General features: G+C 40.6%; 1 protein-coding gene across 4 annotated transcripts in view; it reads right to left on the reverse strand.

The window, feature by feature from the left end:
• Positions 1-19,230, reverse strand: part of LOC115759659 (dystrophin) — a 184,243-nt gene that overhangs the window by 120,120 nt on the left and 44,893 nt on the right. For 2 of the 4 annotated variants that reach the window (XM_030700653.1, XM_030700649.1), the window contains exons 14-19: positions 16,772-16,935; positions 16,587-16,692; positions 923-991; positions 443-533; positions 261-381; positions 24-157 (exon numbers count right to left, since the gene is read on the reverse strand). In XM_030700653.1, the coding sequence (XP_030556513.1) occupies positions 24-157; positions 261-381; positions 443-533; positions 923-991; positions 16,587-16,692; positions 16,772-16,935 (685 nt within the window). Of the gene's footprint in view, positions 1-23; positions 158-260; positions 382-442; positions 534-922; positions 992-2,087; positions 3,610-16,586; positions 16,693-16,771; positions 16,936-19,230 lie in introns of those variants that run through there. The other 2 variants (XM_030700654.1, XM_030700651.1) reach the window with 2 other exon arrangements.

The following is a 19,230-nucleotide window of genomic DNA, read 5'->3' on the forward strand; positions in this document are numbered from 1 at the left end:
GCACGATTTCAATATCCACTCACCGTTGATTAAGGGCCTCTGTCATCTTCTTAATTCTGGTAGTATCATCGTTGGGATAGACTGCAATTAGTTTTTGCGTCAAGTCGCTGAAGAGCTCAAAGTGCTGCTTATTCTGATGCAGCTCGGCGTGGAAGGACTACGGATAGGCAAAAGATGTAAAGGAAATTGATTAATTTATGCACTCCATGGATATCCCACGTCGCCCCCCCCCCCCCCCCCCCCCTCGACCAGCAGGTTACCTTCTGCTCCTTCTGCTGGGCCTCCAGTATATCGGCTGTGGTGGCAACGGTGCCCATGCGCTCGGCCCGCTGCTCCATGCGCCCCAGCCACTTCTCCAGCTCGAGGCGCTTGGCCTCAAACCTGCCAATAGGAATTTAGCATTAATTAGATTGACCCCAAAGTAGGCAAAAGGATAACCTACCGCTGCGAGTCACTTAGCATGTTCTTCAGCTGCGCTGCTCGCTGCAGGACGCACTGCGATGTCTCATCCCAATGCTCCCGCAGGCGGGTCACTGTGAATGGCAGAATAGAGAGGAGTTTAATTAGTGGTGCCCCAAAGTGATTTCTGATTGGTTACAGTTCTACAATATTAGCTAAAACAACAATCAATTTTAATTGGGTGACAGTAATTAGCTGGTGTTTTTTTTCTAGTATCCGGGGGAACCTCTGGCACCGGCATCCCATTCAACAATTATTGATCAGTTGTCAGTTTATAAAAAAAAAGCGCCATGCAACATAATTAGTAGACAACAGTGTTTGAGTCCTTCAGAAGGAGTGTAACTATTTCGTGTGTGAGTTGGTCTCAATTATTATCATATTAGTTGGGCCCCACTCTGGTATCTTTGGGGGCTGTTAGCTATCGCACAATGGGATTAGCAGGAACACAAACTGTGGTCGTTACCTTTCAGAAAGCAACGTATATAGTCTAAATCAGCTGAACAATGCGGTGCTATCGAGAACTGTTTCAATTCTAGCAGAGAAGTGAAAAATGAATAAGTTTTAACAATGAATAAATCAGATCAAAATCATTTCAAATACATTTGTAGCTTAGATTTTAAAACAGTTGTGATAAACTTGTTAACATAAAAATAAAAATTAATATAACATTTTTAGGTAATTTCTGATTATGTTTTATCATATTTTTTAATTTATTATGTTTTAGTATTCATTTTTATATGAATATATTGAAAGATAATATTTTGTTTCGTTTGTGTCTATAAAATGTTTAACTTATATATAGTACATGTGCTTCTCCAATAATGCAATATTGATGGAGGGAATAATGATTAAAATAAAAAGAAAACTAAATTTAATAATAAGACGCTAAAACAATAATATTTCAAAATATTATATATTCTAAAATAATTAACGAAAATAAAGGCAATAATAATTTTTATCATATAAATCTAAGAAGAAAAGGGTTTTGTGGTTGGAACTCGTAACCATGTTGTGCAGTTTAAACTGTTGAACATGATGCCGAAAAATAAACTTTTTTAAGATTTCTATTATCTTATTTATTTATTAAGTTATTCTTTTGAAAAAGTTGCACGTAATTAATAATTACACTTAAGAGAAGAAAATAAAATAGGATTTAAAAAAGAATTAATTTTCCAATAAATAAAATTAATTAAAATGTCGTTAATACGGGTTTGACAAAAATGTTGTCGTATAATTGCCGAAAATCATAGTTGAAGAAAAATAACAACGAAAAGACCCCCTTTTTGTATACAATCAGACACATTTTTCCAGGCTAAAAGCGATGCTCTTTAAGCATATGACGCAGGAGTCGTCCTTGCAATTCTCAATTGGTTAAAGCTTCATTTTAGACCTTTGATATAGTCGAGAGGTTTTTGCAATAGCTATACAGACCTCGCCGGACAGCCTAAAACTAAGTTGGGACTACACAGGTTACTCATTGATAATATTTATTATTCAAGTGTAGGAGATACAGGGTTTTGGGATTGGAACACCCAAATAGACCTTTTAATTGTAAGGCTTGTTTTCATTATTGATATGTATAGTCTCCCTCTCTCTATATCTCTCTCTCTCTCTCTCTCTCTTCTTACCCTGGATGCATCCGGCAGCGTTCTGGGATATTTGGGTTTCGTCATGCGACGAGCGTCGTCGGATGCGTAGCTCCTCCCGGGACAATCCGACTGCCGCAACGCCGTTGCCGGCGGCGACCTGAGCGACAGCAGCAGCAGCGACCGCAGCAGCCCGCGACTGAGCTTGGTGCTGAAGCAGCGCTGCAGCTGCCGCCGAGCCGGGCAACTGGCCCATATTGTGCACCACCTGGGGCGGAATGTTGCCCAGCAGCTGCTGGCGAATCTGTTCACGGAACTCGCTGCTCAGCGGCATGGGTGGCTGTGGCGACTGCTGCTGCTGCTGGGTTGGCGCAGCAGACTGGGCGCCAGCACCTGGCCCTGGATGGTGGCCAGCGGCAGACAGATTGTTCTGCATGCGATGGCGGCTGTATTGCAGCTCCAGCGGCAGATTGCGATCCAGAGAGCGCATGTGATGTTCGATGGTGGAGCGCATGGACTGCTCCACCTGCGAAGCCGACGCTGATGAGACGGACGAGGAGGATGAATTGTGCAAGGACTGCTGCTGCGCCTGGGCACGCAGCTGCTTCAGTTCCTCCAGGGACTGCCGCGAGTCGCCGGCGCGACTCTCGTCCAAGGACAAGTTGCGCTCATAGTTGGCGGTGCGCAAATTGACGGAGCTGCCCAAATGGCGACCGCCTCCAGCGGCCAGGCTGGCCTTGAAGCTCAGATCGAAGTTGTTCTGCACGGCCGCCTCCAGGGTGCGCAGATTCATCTGCTCCTGCATGGCGCGCTCCATGTTGCGCAGCCCGCTCTCAATGCCACGCAGCGCATCCTCCGAGCCGAATTCATCCGTGGGCGAAGCGGCAGCAGCTGCTGGTTGTTTATTTAGCTTCTTGGCCTCGCTGGCCCTCGTGGGCGCCGGAGAGGGCACCGGATTGCAACTGGCCGCCGCATTCTTGGAGCTCTGCTCGGCAAGGGCCGCTACTGCAGATTGCAGCACCAGCGGCGGCGGTGGCGGCGGCATCTCAAAGGGATTGGAACAACGACGCGCGGCCATTGCCTCCGCCGAGAGCGTTGAGTGCTTCTCAGGCGGCGGCGGCGGCTTGTCCTTAAACTTAAGCCCCGCCAGAGGCGAGTTCTGTGCGCTGTTCTGGGCCGAGCTGTGCGCGGAAGCGGGCTTCTTGGGCAGAGGCGGCGGCTGGCGCAGAGGCGGTGGCAGGCCAGGCACCACCATCGCCTGGCCGTCGGGCAAGCTTTTCAGACTGTGACGTTTGGGTGGAATTTCGGGCGGTGCCGCCCGCTCACCAGAGCCGCGGGCCGGAATCGCTGGCACCGGCCGGCTCTGAGGGGGCAGCGGTGGTGGCGCTGCTTTTTGCCCGGGCGCCTGCTCCTGGGAGCTCTGCTTGCGCAGCAGCTGCTGGGCGCGCAGTGCTGCCTGGGCGGCCAGCTCGGAGTTGAGCCGTGGTATCTGCGGCGCCAGCTTGGGTGTCTGGTCTGGATCGGGCACCGTGGGCGGCACCGGAGGCGGCGGCTTGGCAGTCATCGCTGGTTCCCGATTGTTTTGTGCGTGTCGTTGTGCGTGTCGGTGTTTAGCTGTATAGCTGTGGCAGCTGCTGTTGGATTATGGACTCCCGTTATGAGTGCCGTTTAACGTTCACTTCATGTGCGGCATCACGTGCGGCTTTTGATATGTTGCATTCGCATTTTCCGGCGCGGCTCAAATGTTTAAAAAAAAACGCGCCTGCATATTGACATTGGTAAATGGTAAACAAGTGCAACACCCGCCGCCCCGCCGGCTTGTGGTCTCGCCTTGGTTTGTTTATACAACGTGCCGGAAACTCAACACAGTTACAGGCCACAGGCAAACACACACAAATAACAAACAAAAAACACAAAAGAGCACACGACGTGGACCCAAGAGAACGTTCTCTTCAAAAACGATATTCACCATTCACCTCATGCCAGCCATCAACCCCCACACACGCATACGCACGTATGGCTATTGCTCTCTCGCACTATCTTTTTCACCACACTCTTCGCAGCACGCTGCGCCGGCTGTTAACGCACAGGCGGCATTTTCGGTAATCTCTGAAAACGTTGCATACTTTTGTCGCTGTTTTGCTTTGCTTTCTGCTTCGTAGAACAGTAGATATCAAATATGAAGCACACGCTTTTGACTTTGACTTGTTTTCAATGTTCAACTATTAGTTTATTTTATTAATTTAACTTTTAGATTAAGCATAACTTGTTCGAGTTTATTTATACATATTTCTTCGTACTGCTTTGCATAATGTCATACTTGAGTTAAATGTTTGTCATATTGAATTTATATTAATAAGTCTCGTGCCGAAATTACTTTGTGTTTACATTCATATTTAAACATGTTATATTGTTTGGCTCGTTATATTCGGTTTCTACTGTAGTTGATTTCAGACGCGTCTGCACTGAGTAAACATGTGTGTATACATGAGTGCACAACACTGCAAGGCAAAAAAAGACACACACACACACGCACACACGCATATAAAGAGACACACAGACTTGGGCATCTGAAGGGGGGCGTTGGGCGCCCAAACAAATGCAGCAAACTTTTTACGCAGCGCCACAGCGAACTTTGCCTTTGACGCCTGCAACAAGGAGCAACAGAGAAGTTTCTGTCGTTGTTGTTGTTGTTGTTGTATGTGTTGTATTTGCTGCTGTCATTCCATGTGCGCCTTAACGGTGCGCTTTTATTGTCCCGTCCAGCCGGTGTCGTGCCATTAAACCCCAGAAGCCGCCCGTGGCAGGTGCATTTAACTTCTGGCACACCTTTAAATGCATATAACAATGTCGGCGTTGCAACGTGTTCGTTTACTACATTTTTATTGTTTACCGCTGTCTGTCTGTCTCCCTTCCACTCTCTCACGGCAACTCGCTGTCTCTCCCTCTAGCCCATTGTTCTGCAACAATTTGTATAAGGACTGTCTGTGCCCGTTTGGCTTTTGTTACCTCAAATGCTTGACTTCATTTAATAGTTTTTTAAATCATTTCCAGCCGCATATTGCTCTTGCTCTTTCTACTTCGGCTTTTCAGCTATCAGCTTATTTGTTTTAATCGCCTCATAACTGGCTTCAATCATTGCAAAATTCTAGTTTTTAGAAGTTGTTGGCAAATTGAGCATTGTATTGCAATTAGCTCTAACTAGTTATGGAAAATGTATCTTCCCTTTCGCACTCCTGCTTCACTTTTAAGTAGAATTTTCAGATTGTTCTCTATCTGCCTCATAAGCTGCTTCAAATGTTAAGACTTTATTTTCCAGTGCTAACTTTGAGTTGCAAATTTTCATAATTCTAGTTTTTAGTTGTTATAGAAAGCAGCTCAACAATTAACTAAAGCACAAATGGGTAATACTTTAAATGCCTTCCAGTGCAAAGATATACAAAAAGCCATGTGTCTATTCAAACAGGGAATGTTTAAACAAATTGCACGATAATCATTGTTTTAGTGAGCTTCAACGTTTATTTCTCAATTGTAATGATTAATTGTAAGCTATATTATATTGAGTTATATTATAAAACTCATCATATCTATGCAATATAAATGTAAGTCTAATACACCTATCATCGGCTGAGTATATATTAAACCTCTAAATTTATCATTTCAATTGACAAATATTCTTGAAATATTGAATATTTATAAATAAGCGAACTAATGAACATGCAGCTAAGTTATCTGAATAATAAGGTATATACTTATTAAATTGGAGAACTATCAAATCAAGCCATCTGGCAAAGTGTCCATCAAAATAAGCTGTCGAGCAGACCTTGGCAGATAGTAAGGAACTTGAGTTATGTAAGCTTTAAGCAACAACTCAATGCAGGTATGCGCTGCAGGTGTACGAAATGCACCTAAACAAAATGGCGCAAAATGGTTGTCAACATTTAAATTTTAAAGTGAAATACATCAAAAACCAAAACAGTCACATAATTATGCCTTGTAAATGTGAGTTTATGAGCCTGTGTGGCCTAGTTGAGCGTCGGACTAACAAGCGAGCAGTCGCCGGTTCTAATTCAGCAACAATTGTCAATTTAATACTTGTTTATTTAATTTACAAACAATGTATCAAACAAAGAAACGAAATATGAATATGAATATGTTTTCTAAGCTGAGAACGAGATTAGAGTTTGAGCTCAGACGGAAGGCAGAATAGTTATTTTTTGTTTTAATTAGATTCCAACAGATGACGATTCTTTTATGTGAAGAAGAATTAATATGAGCAGCACGAGCAATTTCTAAGCGTATTTAATTAATGGAGCCGCATCAGGCACAACATAATCTAGAGTAAAAGAATTCCTCAAAATCCCTGTATGTCCGTTCACTAATTAAAATGAAAGCTTATACATAATATGAAGTTTTTCCGCTCTCCACATTTTCAATTGGAGCTCATAATGCCCACAGCTACGGCTAATGAAGTTAATCGAAACGCATCAATCAATACAAATTGTCTTGTGGTTAAATTGAGTCCCTACACCAAGGTGATTGCCCTCAGCAATGTGTGTACGTTTTGTCATCACACTCAATTGCCATATTCATTGTTTTAAGCGTGCAAAGCGAATCAGCTATTGTGCCTCTCAGAATCCTCCCGACCCAATTGGTTATAAACACAAATCAGGTAAACAAAGCGTGCACTTGAGAGACTCTGTTGTTGAAGGAAACTAATTGGAAACTGAGTGCAAACTAATTGGAATTGTCTGCTGAAATAAAAATGAAAACAAGAAAATTGCAGAAGGAAAACAATTTGATGCCTTGCCACATAACCATAGTGCAGGCAACAACTTATGATAAACAGCCAGAAAACTTGTTAGCCAAATAAACTTTATTGTTTTGGATTTGTGACAACCGACCAAATAACAGAAGCTATTGGTTGGGTAAGGCTGGGCGTGGCAGGGCGGGGCAGTGCGGGTTGGGGGTGTGAAAGCAGAAAAAAACAACTTGAAAACTATTTTCATACACAACACGTTCGCTGTGAGGCGCTATAGTATACACACATACATATACATATATATGAATCTATGTATATTTGTTGGCAAAAATAAAACGTTATTTTCCGCCTAAAAGTATGCAATCAAGTCAAATAACTTGAGTGTTTGTTTCGACGCCGCTTCTCAGTGCGAATAGCTCGTCATGGTTGTTGTTGTTGTTGTTGTTGTTGTTGTTCTTGTTGTTGTTCTTGTTGTTGCTCTTGTTGCTTTTGCCATTTGACTGAGCGCAAAGTTAAATTTTTGTGCTTGCGTTGTCGTTTTTGTGCGCTGCTTGCCATGCATTGCCATTCACGACGCACACACACAAGCACAAGCACACACAAGCACACACACACACACACACACACACACACACACACACACACACACACACACACACACACACAAATATATATGTATACATATCCCTCAAGTTATGCTACATAATTGTGACGGCTGCTGCTGCCTTCAGCGCGTTTGGCGCTGTGCGCTCATGTAATTTATTGAAACACATTTATTTCGCTCTGCCATGATGGCCAACAACAACAATAACAACAACAGAAAGTCTTATTGTTGTTGTTGTAGTTGTTTTTTTCCCACATACACGCCCACTTTATTTAGCTTCGCTTTTGTTGGCTTCAGCCACGGCTTATTGAATATTTATATGAAAATTTGCATAGTCGATTATTATTTTGTTATAATATTATTATATTTTGTTATGTTTTGATTAATTATCCTAGCATTGGGGTCGCATTAAAATTGTTTAAGCCTAGTTTGTTATATTATATTATATATAAAGAAAATAAACAAAAGAGCTGAAATATTTGTTTATTTTATGGCTGATTTATGAAAATAATTAATTTAGAAAAGGAAATCTACTTGAATAATTTAGAATGCAACTATATACAAAAAAAGAAATATGTTTTTAATATATTTCTAATAAAAACTCCTGCCGCAATGTTAAGTCAAATGATATAAATAAAAATCTAATTAGTCTAGGCAATCTTTTTCCACCAGAATGATTAACAATTTCTCTATATATTTGCTTCAAGAATTAACATCATTAAATGTATTAGGATTAACGATTGTTCTAAGCTCAATATATATACTTTTTGTATGTTACAAAAGTGTATATATTTTATGCATACAACTTTCTTTAATTTTTTTTAATAATCATTGCGATTGAAAGTTACAAAAATCATAATGACATATTTAGTATTGGTTTAATATTAGTATTTAGTTATGCCAAGCCTTAACGCACTTTCCCCTTTTTAAACGCCTTTAATCAATTTTAATTGTAGCCCATGTATTCGAGTAATTTTAATTGCATTATCTCTTGTAAGCGCTTGCTAAACGATCCATTCAATTAATTCAAATGAGGACACAATTTATCCTGTAACACTCATCGATGTGCATTCCGATATTTTTCCTTGTTTTTTTTTTATCAATTTAGTTGTGAATTTACAATCGCTTTTTGTGCTGAATATTCATTTTAATTCGTTTTTTTTTATCTGCGGCATTTGCCACCCTCACGTTTATTGATTTACAAAAGTAGCGGCAACAAAAGTGGCAACAAAAATAATACCAACAACAACAACAACAACTACAAGAGCGGCTGCTGGTGCGCAGGGGTGTGTGGGGAAATAGACAGGGCTGGGCAATAATCCGTTGCAGACAGAAACTTTAAATGCCATTTTGTGGTTTGACTTTTGTTGGCCCTCAAAAAATAGAAGCACAAAATAACACACACGTTCAGACGTTCACACACACACACACACACACACACACACACACATAAACTAGCACGCACACGCACGCACACTGAAAGCCTTGCTAATTGATTGCAATTATTTTGGCTCAGTGAAAAACAAGTTTGTCGCTTTTCACGTTTTAATGGCATTGCAGTTTTTTCACAGTTTTTTTTTTTTCGGTTTTTTGAGCCAAATTTTCACGCGTCCCGCGACACGAGTTGGTGGACAACAGAGACGGAGACGGCAGAGGATACAAGTGGATTCACAACCGTTTGTACGCAGTCAATGCCCACGAATGTCCTGGGCTGACTGCTGGCTGGGACTCTGCCAACTGGCAACTGAACAAAGAGCGAGCGCAACGTTTTCAACACGGAACTGTTTTTACTACGCTTTCGACACGCTCCGCTCTCCGATGGGGCGGGTGGGTGTGGGCTGTGCGGCAGCAACCCCCAAAAGAGGGTAAACAAAGACAACAGCCGCAACCCCAACATAATTACAGCTCGGCCCCCGCGCTCCCCCTGGCCAAACCAACAGAAACACATAATCACCCACCTGGCGGCACTCCCGCTCTCGCTCTCGCTCTCTCTCTCTCTCTTAAACTCTCTCTCTCATTTTTCTCACCACGGCTGAGCTGGCTCTTACGCCGGCATTCCGGCAGTTTGTTTTGCTTGTGAATGTCATGCGCATTGGGTGCTCCATAGCCGGGAGCAGCCGGAATTTGTTCTGGGGCCGCCAACCTTCCTGCCACATGTTGTGCGTGTCTGCCACGAACCTTGATAACTGATAAGAAACTTTTACATCAGCTTTGCACAGGGTTGCAGCCAACAAGCGTGCCGGAGCCATTGACGGAATTCATGTGCATGTTTTGTGTGTGTGTGTGTGTGTGTGTGTGTGTGTGTGTGTGTGTATTGTGCTCTGTTTTCGTAGCTCAGTAGATATTTGCTTTAACCCCCGCGCCAGCACCCCCCGCTATCAATCTCGTGGGTGGTAATAACGCGAGGAATTGTAAAAGTTGACTCGTGTGCAACGGACTTAATGACATCAAAACGAAAGCTTCGGGTGCGCTGCTTCTAAGGGCTTTCTTAGAGTACAATGTCGTGGAAAGGAGGCAACATTTGTGGCAAAGGAAAAAATAAATTAAAATACAACTTAATGAGAATGCGTCAAGTATGGAAATTGAGGATAAAAAGGAGATTTATTTGACTATAATGGGTGAGCTTTAAGGTGGGGAGCGCACTAGAAACCCTATATGCAATAAAATAGCTGCTAACATAAATAAAGCTAGCAGAAATGCTGCAGACGGGTGCTGCCGACTGCGAGATACTCGGCCAACAACAGCAGGACTGATTTAACACGCTCGTTAGTGGGCATCGAAATTATGGATCGATCTTTGGAAGAACTGTTCGCCAGAGCAAAATGCTTGAGAATATGCATGCGATAATATTCCATCATTGTAAATACTTCAATAATAGAAGAAGAGCTGTCTGCAGTTACAATTAAACTGTCGCTATATAGATTTTATTCATGTGCCACGCTCCTAGTAGGTTATACATGAGTACATATCCCAAACTAGAAGTCTTTTGCCTTAACAGCGCAGGAAGAACGGACGAACGGACGGACGGACAGCAGATCAATTCCCAAAACTAATATACTCTCATCATCATTTGTCATGTGAAGAATCCTTAAAAAAATTACTTAATTCAAGAAATGGGATTCGTAGTTAAGGTAGCGTCACAAACTACTTAGCTACCTTAATTAATTAACTAAAACAACCACAAACACCTGACAGAGCTAAAGACTAGCAGAGTTTAGCATCAACTATAAACAAAGCTCTTGACAACAGATTTCACAGCCAGACAAATTCAGGCGTATCCAAAGAACTGACAACGAAACAAGTAAGAGTCGGGAGTGCCCGACTAGGGGATACCCTGAACCCACTTCTACCAACACCAAATGCAGCTCGATTGCTTTAGCAGAATTTAAAAAATAACTATATATAATAAGATCCTACCAGTCGGACTTAATCCCACTTGCCATAACACCAATTTATGTGATATGAGTGGTATAGAATATTCGTATATTCTTAAAAAGACAATAAAAGTAATTAAAATTGATTTATTTATTTGATTTATAGCTATGTTGGTGGCGTGGCAGTGGCAATAGCTATAATATTAAATATACTTGATATCTATCTACTATTTAAGACGCTTCATGTCAGATTCGGTGACTATATCTCTTATAAATTATGAGAATTGCTCAAAAAACAGGATTTCGAAATCGATTTTTATTGATTGTAGGATTGTAGACGGAAATACCTAGATCGACTCGAACCTTTATACTTTATGGGGTAGTAGATGCTTCATTCTGCCTGTTACATACATTATACCCTCTTTACCCATTTTCAATTGGTTTAGGGTATAGAAACACTGTTGGCAAGCGTTTTAATGGATTTAATTAAAATTCATTTTATCCTGGCCATAGTGCCCAGCACATGAACGAGGTACCAGGAATACCAGGCTTCCACTTCAAATCCACTTACATACATGACAGGCACGTACCGCTAACCCCTAGCAATTTGCGTAATCAGTGAATATTGCATCACAGTATAGACAAAAACTGAGCGAGTCTGGAAGGCTGCACTTTAAAGCGTACCGGGAATTTCGTGTGGCAAAGTTTCTGCCAGGAATCTGCAGGCAAGCACATTCCGTCGAGGTCAACACACGCACACACACACACAGCTCTTACGGCTAAAACGGCAGCAAGAACCTTTTTATTTATAAACATTTTTCACATAACTTTCCTGCACAAAAATGTCCGCAAAACTATATCTTGCACATAACATGGCGACTGAAAGGCTGACAGCCATGACAATTATTTAATTTAAGATGGCTTTCAATTTGTTGGCAGCGGCATTAAGTGTTCAAGTTGCATAAAGCCACGGCCCAATTGCCCCTGGCCAGAGGTCTGAGGTTAAGCAGTCATGAAGATTACACTCTCAAGTAATTAAAACTAACAGCTACAACGAAACCTAAATACTCTTCATGGCAATTCAGTTTTAATCTTAACTGTAATCATTAATAATTAATATTTTATTTTATTGATATTTGATTTCTTAAAATTCATATAGTATTTAATCTTCATCTTAATCTTAAACCAAAAAGTAATGCTCCAATATTGTAGTATTTTCTGATTCTCATTTTTCCCTTTGATTTTCAGACATATGAGATAAAATAGATTCCACTACAATTAAATATTAAATGACAAAAATATATGTTTTTTCTTTCATAACATTAACCATTAACTGAAACATGATTTGGAAAATTGGCAAGGTTAAAAGGCGCGCTCGAAAGGGACATCGCTTGATTACCAAATATTATGTACACTACATCAATTATGCAAGCTTCATAAGGTAGTCATAGTGCCTTCTGGCTAGGGCATCAAAAGCGAAAAACTTCTTGAAAGCGCAGACACAGGGCAGGAAGCGCCAGCTAGGCAAAGACAGTCACTCAGGCTGGAGACGTAGGTCGTCAGGGACTCGCGTGTACGGGCGGGATACGGGCAACGGGCTACGGGCTACGGGGTAGGCCTATTAAAGCATGTAATGGCGTGAAGTGGGCGTGTAACTGGGCACCGAAGGGTGTCTGCAGGTTGCAGGCAGCCCAGAGAGAAAGACGGCAATTAGAGGCAATTTGGTTGCTGGTTCCATCCCCGGCCGGGGACCACACACTGCCAGGGCTTGTGCCCGGCGAACGAGTGCGTTGTCCTTTCAAATAATGTGCATTGTTATTGTTGTTGTTGTTGTTGCTGTTGCCATTTGTTGGCTGCAGGCGCACAAACTGCAGCAACAGCCGCTGCACTAAAATTGCATGTCAAAGACAGATTTACGAGGAGCCCACACATAGCCCTGCTCTGGCATTGCTTTGCTTTGCCACAACTTTGGTTTAGGTTTGGGGCGCCCTCCATTAGCTGGCAGGCATTTTATTTATGATAACCGAACTCGGGTTGAGCTTGGGTCGGGCGAATTGGCACAACTTTTTGCCCAGCCGCGCCCCATGGCACGCCATCCAGCCATACGAGATAATAAATAATGGTTTAATTAAGCGTCAGCTTACAAAATGCGTAATTAATTGATTTTGTGTGCAATTCGCTTGGCCCAAGATAAGCGATAGGCATGGGCACGGCCACAGGCACGGGCAACGCCGACAGGTCTCCTCTCAATTGACCGTGTCCAACTGGTTAGACACTATACGTGTATACGAGTTTCAAAGCCAATTATTTCGTGTGGTGACCAATTTAATTGCACGTCAATAATTATTTGGCCTGTTGCCCAATTGTGGCCAAATTTGACAAACAGTTTAAAGCCACATCTCGAAATACTTGTGTGCGCACAAAGTTTAATTCAAAAAGAACACAAAACAATTTAAAATATTGAATTTGCGAACAACTCGACCCATTTGGATGTTCGTTTTTGGATTATATTCGACTAAGTATCTCTTTACCCCATCTACCTTAGTCGAACTTTCCACACCTCTCACTCGACCGAACTACTTCCAACCGATCTGTATATACTATTCTAGAAAGTTCAAGTCAATTTTGGTGACTCAAGCTTTTAAGACCCTAGAGGTTTGCTCAAAAAACAGGATTGACATTTATCGATTGCGTGGATACTTGGAGCACCTACGTTTAAAACTTCAAGTCTCTAGCTCGCAAATATTCTGAGATCCTTGAGAGATGCAGAGAGACGGACATGGCTAATATTGTGAAATCTTAGAAATTTAAAACTTTTTAAGTTTAGTGCTTCAATACTTTAATAGATTTTTGGTCGTGCTCAATTGAAGTGCAAAAAGTTGGACTGTGTCTTTTACAAAATTATACCGAATGCAATTATTTCCAACATCTTTCAAAGAATATAAGCCCTGTGGAGTTTAAGATACGGCTCACTCTGATCTTTGGAAATGGGAAAATGGACGATCTACTGTTGAGGCTCACATTGAGTACATTACATATGACATTATGTAAACAATATGTAACTATATGCAGTGGAACAAATGCAAACGCAACAATGAAGTATTTCAATATCAAATAGATCGCCAAGGGATGAATATCTGTTTATCTTGGTAGCATTTTTGAAGTCATTTCAGAGAGAAACTACGAATCCTAGACATACAATTGTATTTGTAATAACAGCAAATGTCTTCGACTATGCTTAATGAATGATTTAACAACTGACAACCATACAAAAGTTCAATCCCAGAATAGTTTTTTTTCGCTTAAATCGATTGACACAGTTAATAACCATAAGAATCCTTGCATAAGATAGATTTCCTTAGATTATCAGCTCGAGGTTTAAATTGAAGCGAATTGAATCAATTTCTTCTACAATATATTTATATAACATAATTATTTTTTGTATTTTTTTAATCTTGAATAACATATAACATGTGCAGCTTGCGTAACCAGCGCAAAGCTCATTTCTTGCAGAAAAAATAAAAAAAAGAAGAAATCTGCCCCCCTTAACTGTGTGGCGTCTGTAATGTGTCCGAGGAACCACAACAAAGTGAATTCCCAGTATCCAGCCCCAAGCTCAGACCCCAGTGACGTCTTGCTAGTGGTACAACAACAGGGATTCACTTAAGTACGTGGTCGACGGCAACAGTCGTGCGCAGGACAAGTTACAAATGTTTATGACAAACCAAACATCATAATAATATGTAACAACACACAAGCAATGCAACCAACTGCAGGCCAATTCCCCCACAGCCAACAAACAATGACATAAAATACAAAACTATGTAAGACCCAACAAGCAGCAGACCCAACAACAGTGGCCGCAACAACAAAAGGGGCGCATAAAAATGTTAGCAGCCCGCCCCACACTTCAACTCCGTAGCGCTTGTCAATTAAATGTCAACTGACAGAAATGTTGGCTGCCTGATGCCACATTAAAATTCCGCAGAGAGTTCAAAAATGAACGAAATGCAAAAAATACACAGAGCACACATACTAACACACACACACACGCATGCACACATACCCAAATGTATATCTTCTTCTGAGCATGCGCCTTGAGGCATGCAATGAAAAATTTCACTCTCTTTAACGTTACATTCCACTCTTTAGTCCAGTGCCTGTCCAACTGTGATGGTGCATATTCACCACTGAATTGTACCGGCTTAAAAAGCATTTCCATTTCCGATTCATAGTGCAGGGCATTCTATACATTCCTATGTTTGGCACTCAATTCTGACATGTTTCCCATTTACATAAATGTGTGTGTGTGTGTGTGTCTGTGTGTGTGTGTGTGTCTGTGTGTGTGTGTGTCCTGTGCACATATTTGTATTTGTGTTTGCTGAGAACCTTGCCATTGTCTTTCAATGCCATTCGACAGCTTTGGCTTTGTCACCTAACAATACCCTTTAAAAAACGAACAAAAAAAAACTAAATATAGACTCACTTTCGAACTTTTCAATTATTGAAGAATTTGTATACTAGAATACAGATAATTAAATGTTTATGGACCAAATGTTTATGGCATTGCATTCAGGTACGATTGAAATTAGCAATTCAAACCCAATTGTGATTTGATTTAAATAAAACAAATCGTAAAAGTTTAGAAAAGAACTTAAAAAAGTCTTCGAATATTATATGCATTATATTGAAATAATTTAAGCTTTTTTTTTGACCTAATATCTCAGTTAACATGAAGAATATCTGCGTATCCCACAAGTACAACTACAGAGTATCTGAGTGCGTTCCATCGATCGTATTTACTGGTTAATTTTAGTCTTTTTAGCAGCAGCCAAACCTATCGGAGGACGCATTGTACGGGACAAGTGCAAGACATATTGTGTCGGAAGGTTCCCGGCAACGGCATGCAAATTTTTGCATCAGCAGCACCACCGACCGCACCACTCGCTTGGGCCAGTTGGCAAGCGAGCCAGCAACTGTTGGTCATTTTAAGTGGATATTTCAGATTGAACGGAACGCCCTTCCCATACCACGCTGACCGTGGTATGTGAGTTGGACTGGCAAAGCGGAAATTTGCTTGCACGAAAGTCGTTAAGGGAAATGGAAAATGTACACAGCTCGCCAGGGCTTCAGGTTGAACACAATCTGCATGCAATTCATAATGGCATTTAGCAGACAGCAGCTAAAAGGTCTAATGAAATTTCCATGTGCCATCGAATGGGCAATTTGTTCGATGAATTAGGAAACGTTCACATGTGTTCTCCAAAATGATTTCTCCTTGAAAGCTTGTTTAATAGGAAAACTAGCATTTCTGGCAGCTTTCGTAATGACAATGGACTGGCTATGCATCTTCTAAAGGGATGTAGAATTGGAGAAGACCGAGTGCAGAGGAGTTTGCAGAGGTGAGAGAAGGAGGAGAATATTAAAAGGAAGAGAAAAAAAAGCCTTCCCTTATATTTTACATATGTATAACATACGTCTTAGAGCACAGTTCGTAATTTAAATATTCAAATAAGAAAAACTGTGCCCGTTCAAAAAAGCATAGAATGCACATTTTTCCCTAATAATGAAGTTTTTATCGAGTGTAGAAAAGCTCAATAATTTTTTCGTTATCAACCACAATTCGTAGAATGAAATACACATTGATATATATGTACATACATATGAAGTGTGTTTCTCCAATAATACCTAATATGTACCTAGTTTTGGTTTTGTAAACTTTAGCATTGACAACAAATGTTTAGATGAAATAGCCCGTTAAATAGTTATTTTTATTTAGTAATAAGGCTTTAAGAGCTTACCTTTCTCCTGCAATTGCTGTCGCTTAATGTCGCCCTTCAGCACTTCCGCTGTGTGGACCAGCTCATTGAGTTGAGGTTTTTTCATTTTCAATTCACGCAAAACTTTCTACAAAGCGAAGCAGAAATAGAGCAAAAGCAATGGACACTACTTCAACCTGCAACCGGCTGCTGCAGCTGAAACTTACCTCCTGCTTTTCAATGGCCAAACGCACTGCGTCCACATCGTCCACGACCACACTCTGTATCTTGATCATGTTTTGTTCCCAAGTCAACCAGTCGGAAATGTGCAGAACGGACTTATCGAAGCTGCTTGCCAAAGCGCCGGTGCCGCTCGCCTCGTTGTTGTAATCTAAAACGGCAAGTAAAAAACCAAATTTTCATTAAAAAACAACGATAATTAGATGCCTGCGTAGCTCAGTCACTAATGCTATTTTCCTCATTAGCAACGGCTGCGGCTTTGTGTCGGCCAATTGCGGTCACCATGGCCAACATTCGTATAGAGCGAACGCCTGTCACAGTGGGCCATATTTGCCGGGTTCACTTTTCTGCCAGCTCGCCCAGTTGGCCATTTCGACGAAATGCCTGTCCAGAGGCGCATAAAAAGCGTTGAGTAAATGAAAAACTATTTCAATGAAACACACTTTCAAGTGGCTGCAAAGCAGGACGGGGCCGTAATTCAGGCATCGCACACAACCGGCCAAGAAAGAGAATAAATTTGCACGAGAATTTCTCTGAAGCTTTCTAGTTTGCACTGCAAGAAAGCTGAAAAATCAAAACTAGCAAGAATTAGCCGGCTGTGCACGGCCAAGTAGACCCACACCACAGTAGTCGATTTTTGTCAAAAAATATCAAAATGGACATTCTATTCACCTAATTGTTATTAAGTTTACTATAAAGTAAAGAATTTAAGGCTCTTAATGAATATGCAGTTCGTTTTGTAAGCGCACATTTCATTTACTCTGCTTTAAGGCATGCCACACTCGACAATGCACAAAATAATATTATTTTTTTTTTAGTTCGCATTCTTGACGCCCCAAATGGCAGCTTTCAATTGAAAAACCAGAACTGGACGCAAAGAATTCAAAGCACACGAAAGGGGCGAGGGAAACACTTGAAATACTTAGCGCAAAGTATTAAAAGAAAAGTCTTGGGCAAGTTTTGTAAGCCTATGGAGCTAGTGCAGAAATTTATGAAAGTTTCGGGGCTTCAGTTGCACATAAGCCGTGAAAGCAAACCCAATAACTACGAAAGTCTGTCTGTGTCCTTGTGTTTGAGCTGTGTCTGTAGGTCCAGAAGTTACGTAGCGACGTTTACTTTCTTATGATTGTTGTTGTTATTTTATACGAACGCCCCAGCACGCAGGATTAGAGCTTCTATTTGCGACAAGGGATTCGGAACGGGCAGGGCAACTAGGGGTAAAAAGGAACAGACTTTGAGACAGGCCTTTACTCGTCATGTCTATGCGGAATGAATGAATGAAAGCATTTGAAATAAAATTCATGAGAGTCACATCACACAAGAGGCTGTTAAACAAATATATGGCAAAAACATGAAGAAAAAAAAACAGAAAAAAAAATCAGCTAACAAGCCTTAGACACAAACTGAAGTAGCCGGAGATGGAAAACACGTTAAGTGCAAAATTTCTTTTCACCCATTTTGACGCTTGTTGTCCTTTATACGACAACAATCAGAGTCTGGCAGGTGCAAAGAGCTAAAAAAAAAATCATATATATACATATATATATAATGTAAGTGAAACGCGTTGAAATTGGCGAGGGAAGCTGCCTGATAAAGCTTATGTCATAACTCATTAAAACCGGAGAAAATGTTATATTTCCACTTGTCGCGCGGCTGCTTCTCAATGTCACTCAGCTCTTTTTTCAAATACCTTGGGAAGGTGAGCACATTGAACTCTGAGCATATGCGTTTTAATGGCACACACATATAATTATTATAATTTTATAATTTTGTAATGTTTTACTAATTATTAGTATTTATTGATTTGTTAAAAGCTGAACAATAATTAAATTTTGTTAAGGAAAAACAAGGGCAATTGAAATTTTCAAGCCGAACATATCTTGTATGAAATTCACATTATCGTTAGATTCTGTATATATATATTTATATACTCATTAATATTCATATTTATTAATGCCTACTTGGATCGGGACTTCAATGTTTTGGTTTTGTGAGTAGGACATTTTTTAATTTTATATGTTTTTTAAAACACATAAATGAATATACGTAATTATATATTCATTTTATAAAAATAGATTGTTTTAAAAGAGTGCAGCATTTAACATATTATTTTCGAAGGACATATGTTGGTTATATTGCTTTGTTACTTTTTAAGTACACTCAAATTACATTTTCCATTTCAAATATTATTTTATTAAACTTTGGTTATGCACAGCACAAACCTAGATACAAAATTGATATCACAAGCAGACGGACATGAAACAGCTTTAAGTTTTAAAGTTAATTAAAAACATTTTTTGAGGTTTTAAATAGTGTTTCCAGCTTCATTAAAAAATTCGTTGTAAGAATTTACACATTGCTCTTATAAGCGACAAGTGAGAGCATAGTTTCTTTTCACAAGGAAGCTTATAGAATGTTTCTAATTGAAAACTCTCACTAAATAGCA

This window comes from Drosophila novamexicana, unplaced genomic scaffold (assembly GCF_003285875.2).
Source record: "Drosophila novamexicana strain 15010-1031.04,08,12 unplaced genomic scaffold, DnovRS2.1 tig00000308-arrow-arrow-pilon, whole genome shotgun sequence".
Taxonomy (NCBI): Eukaryota; Metazoa; Arthropoda; class Insecta; order Diptera; family Drosophilidae; genus Drosophila; species Drosophila novamexicana.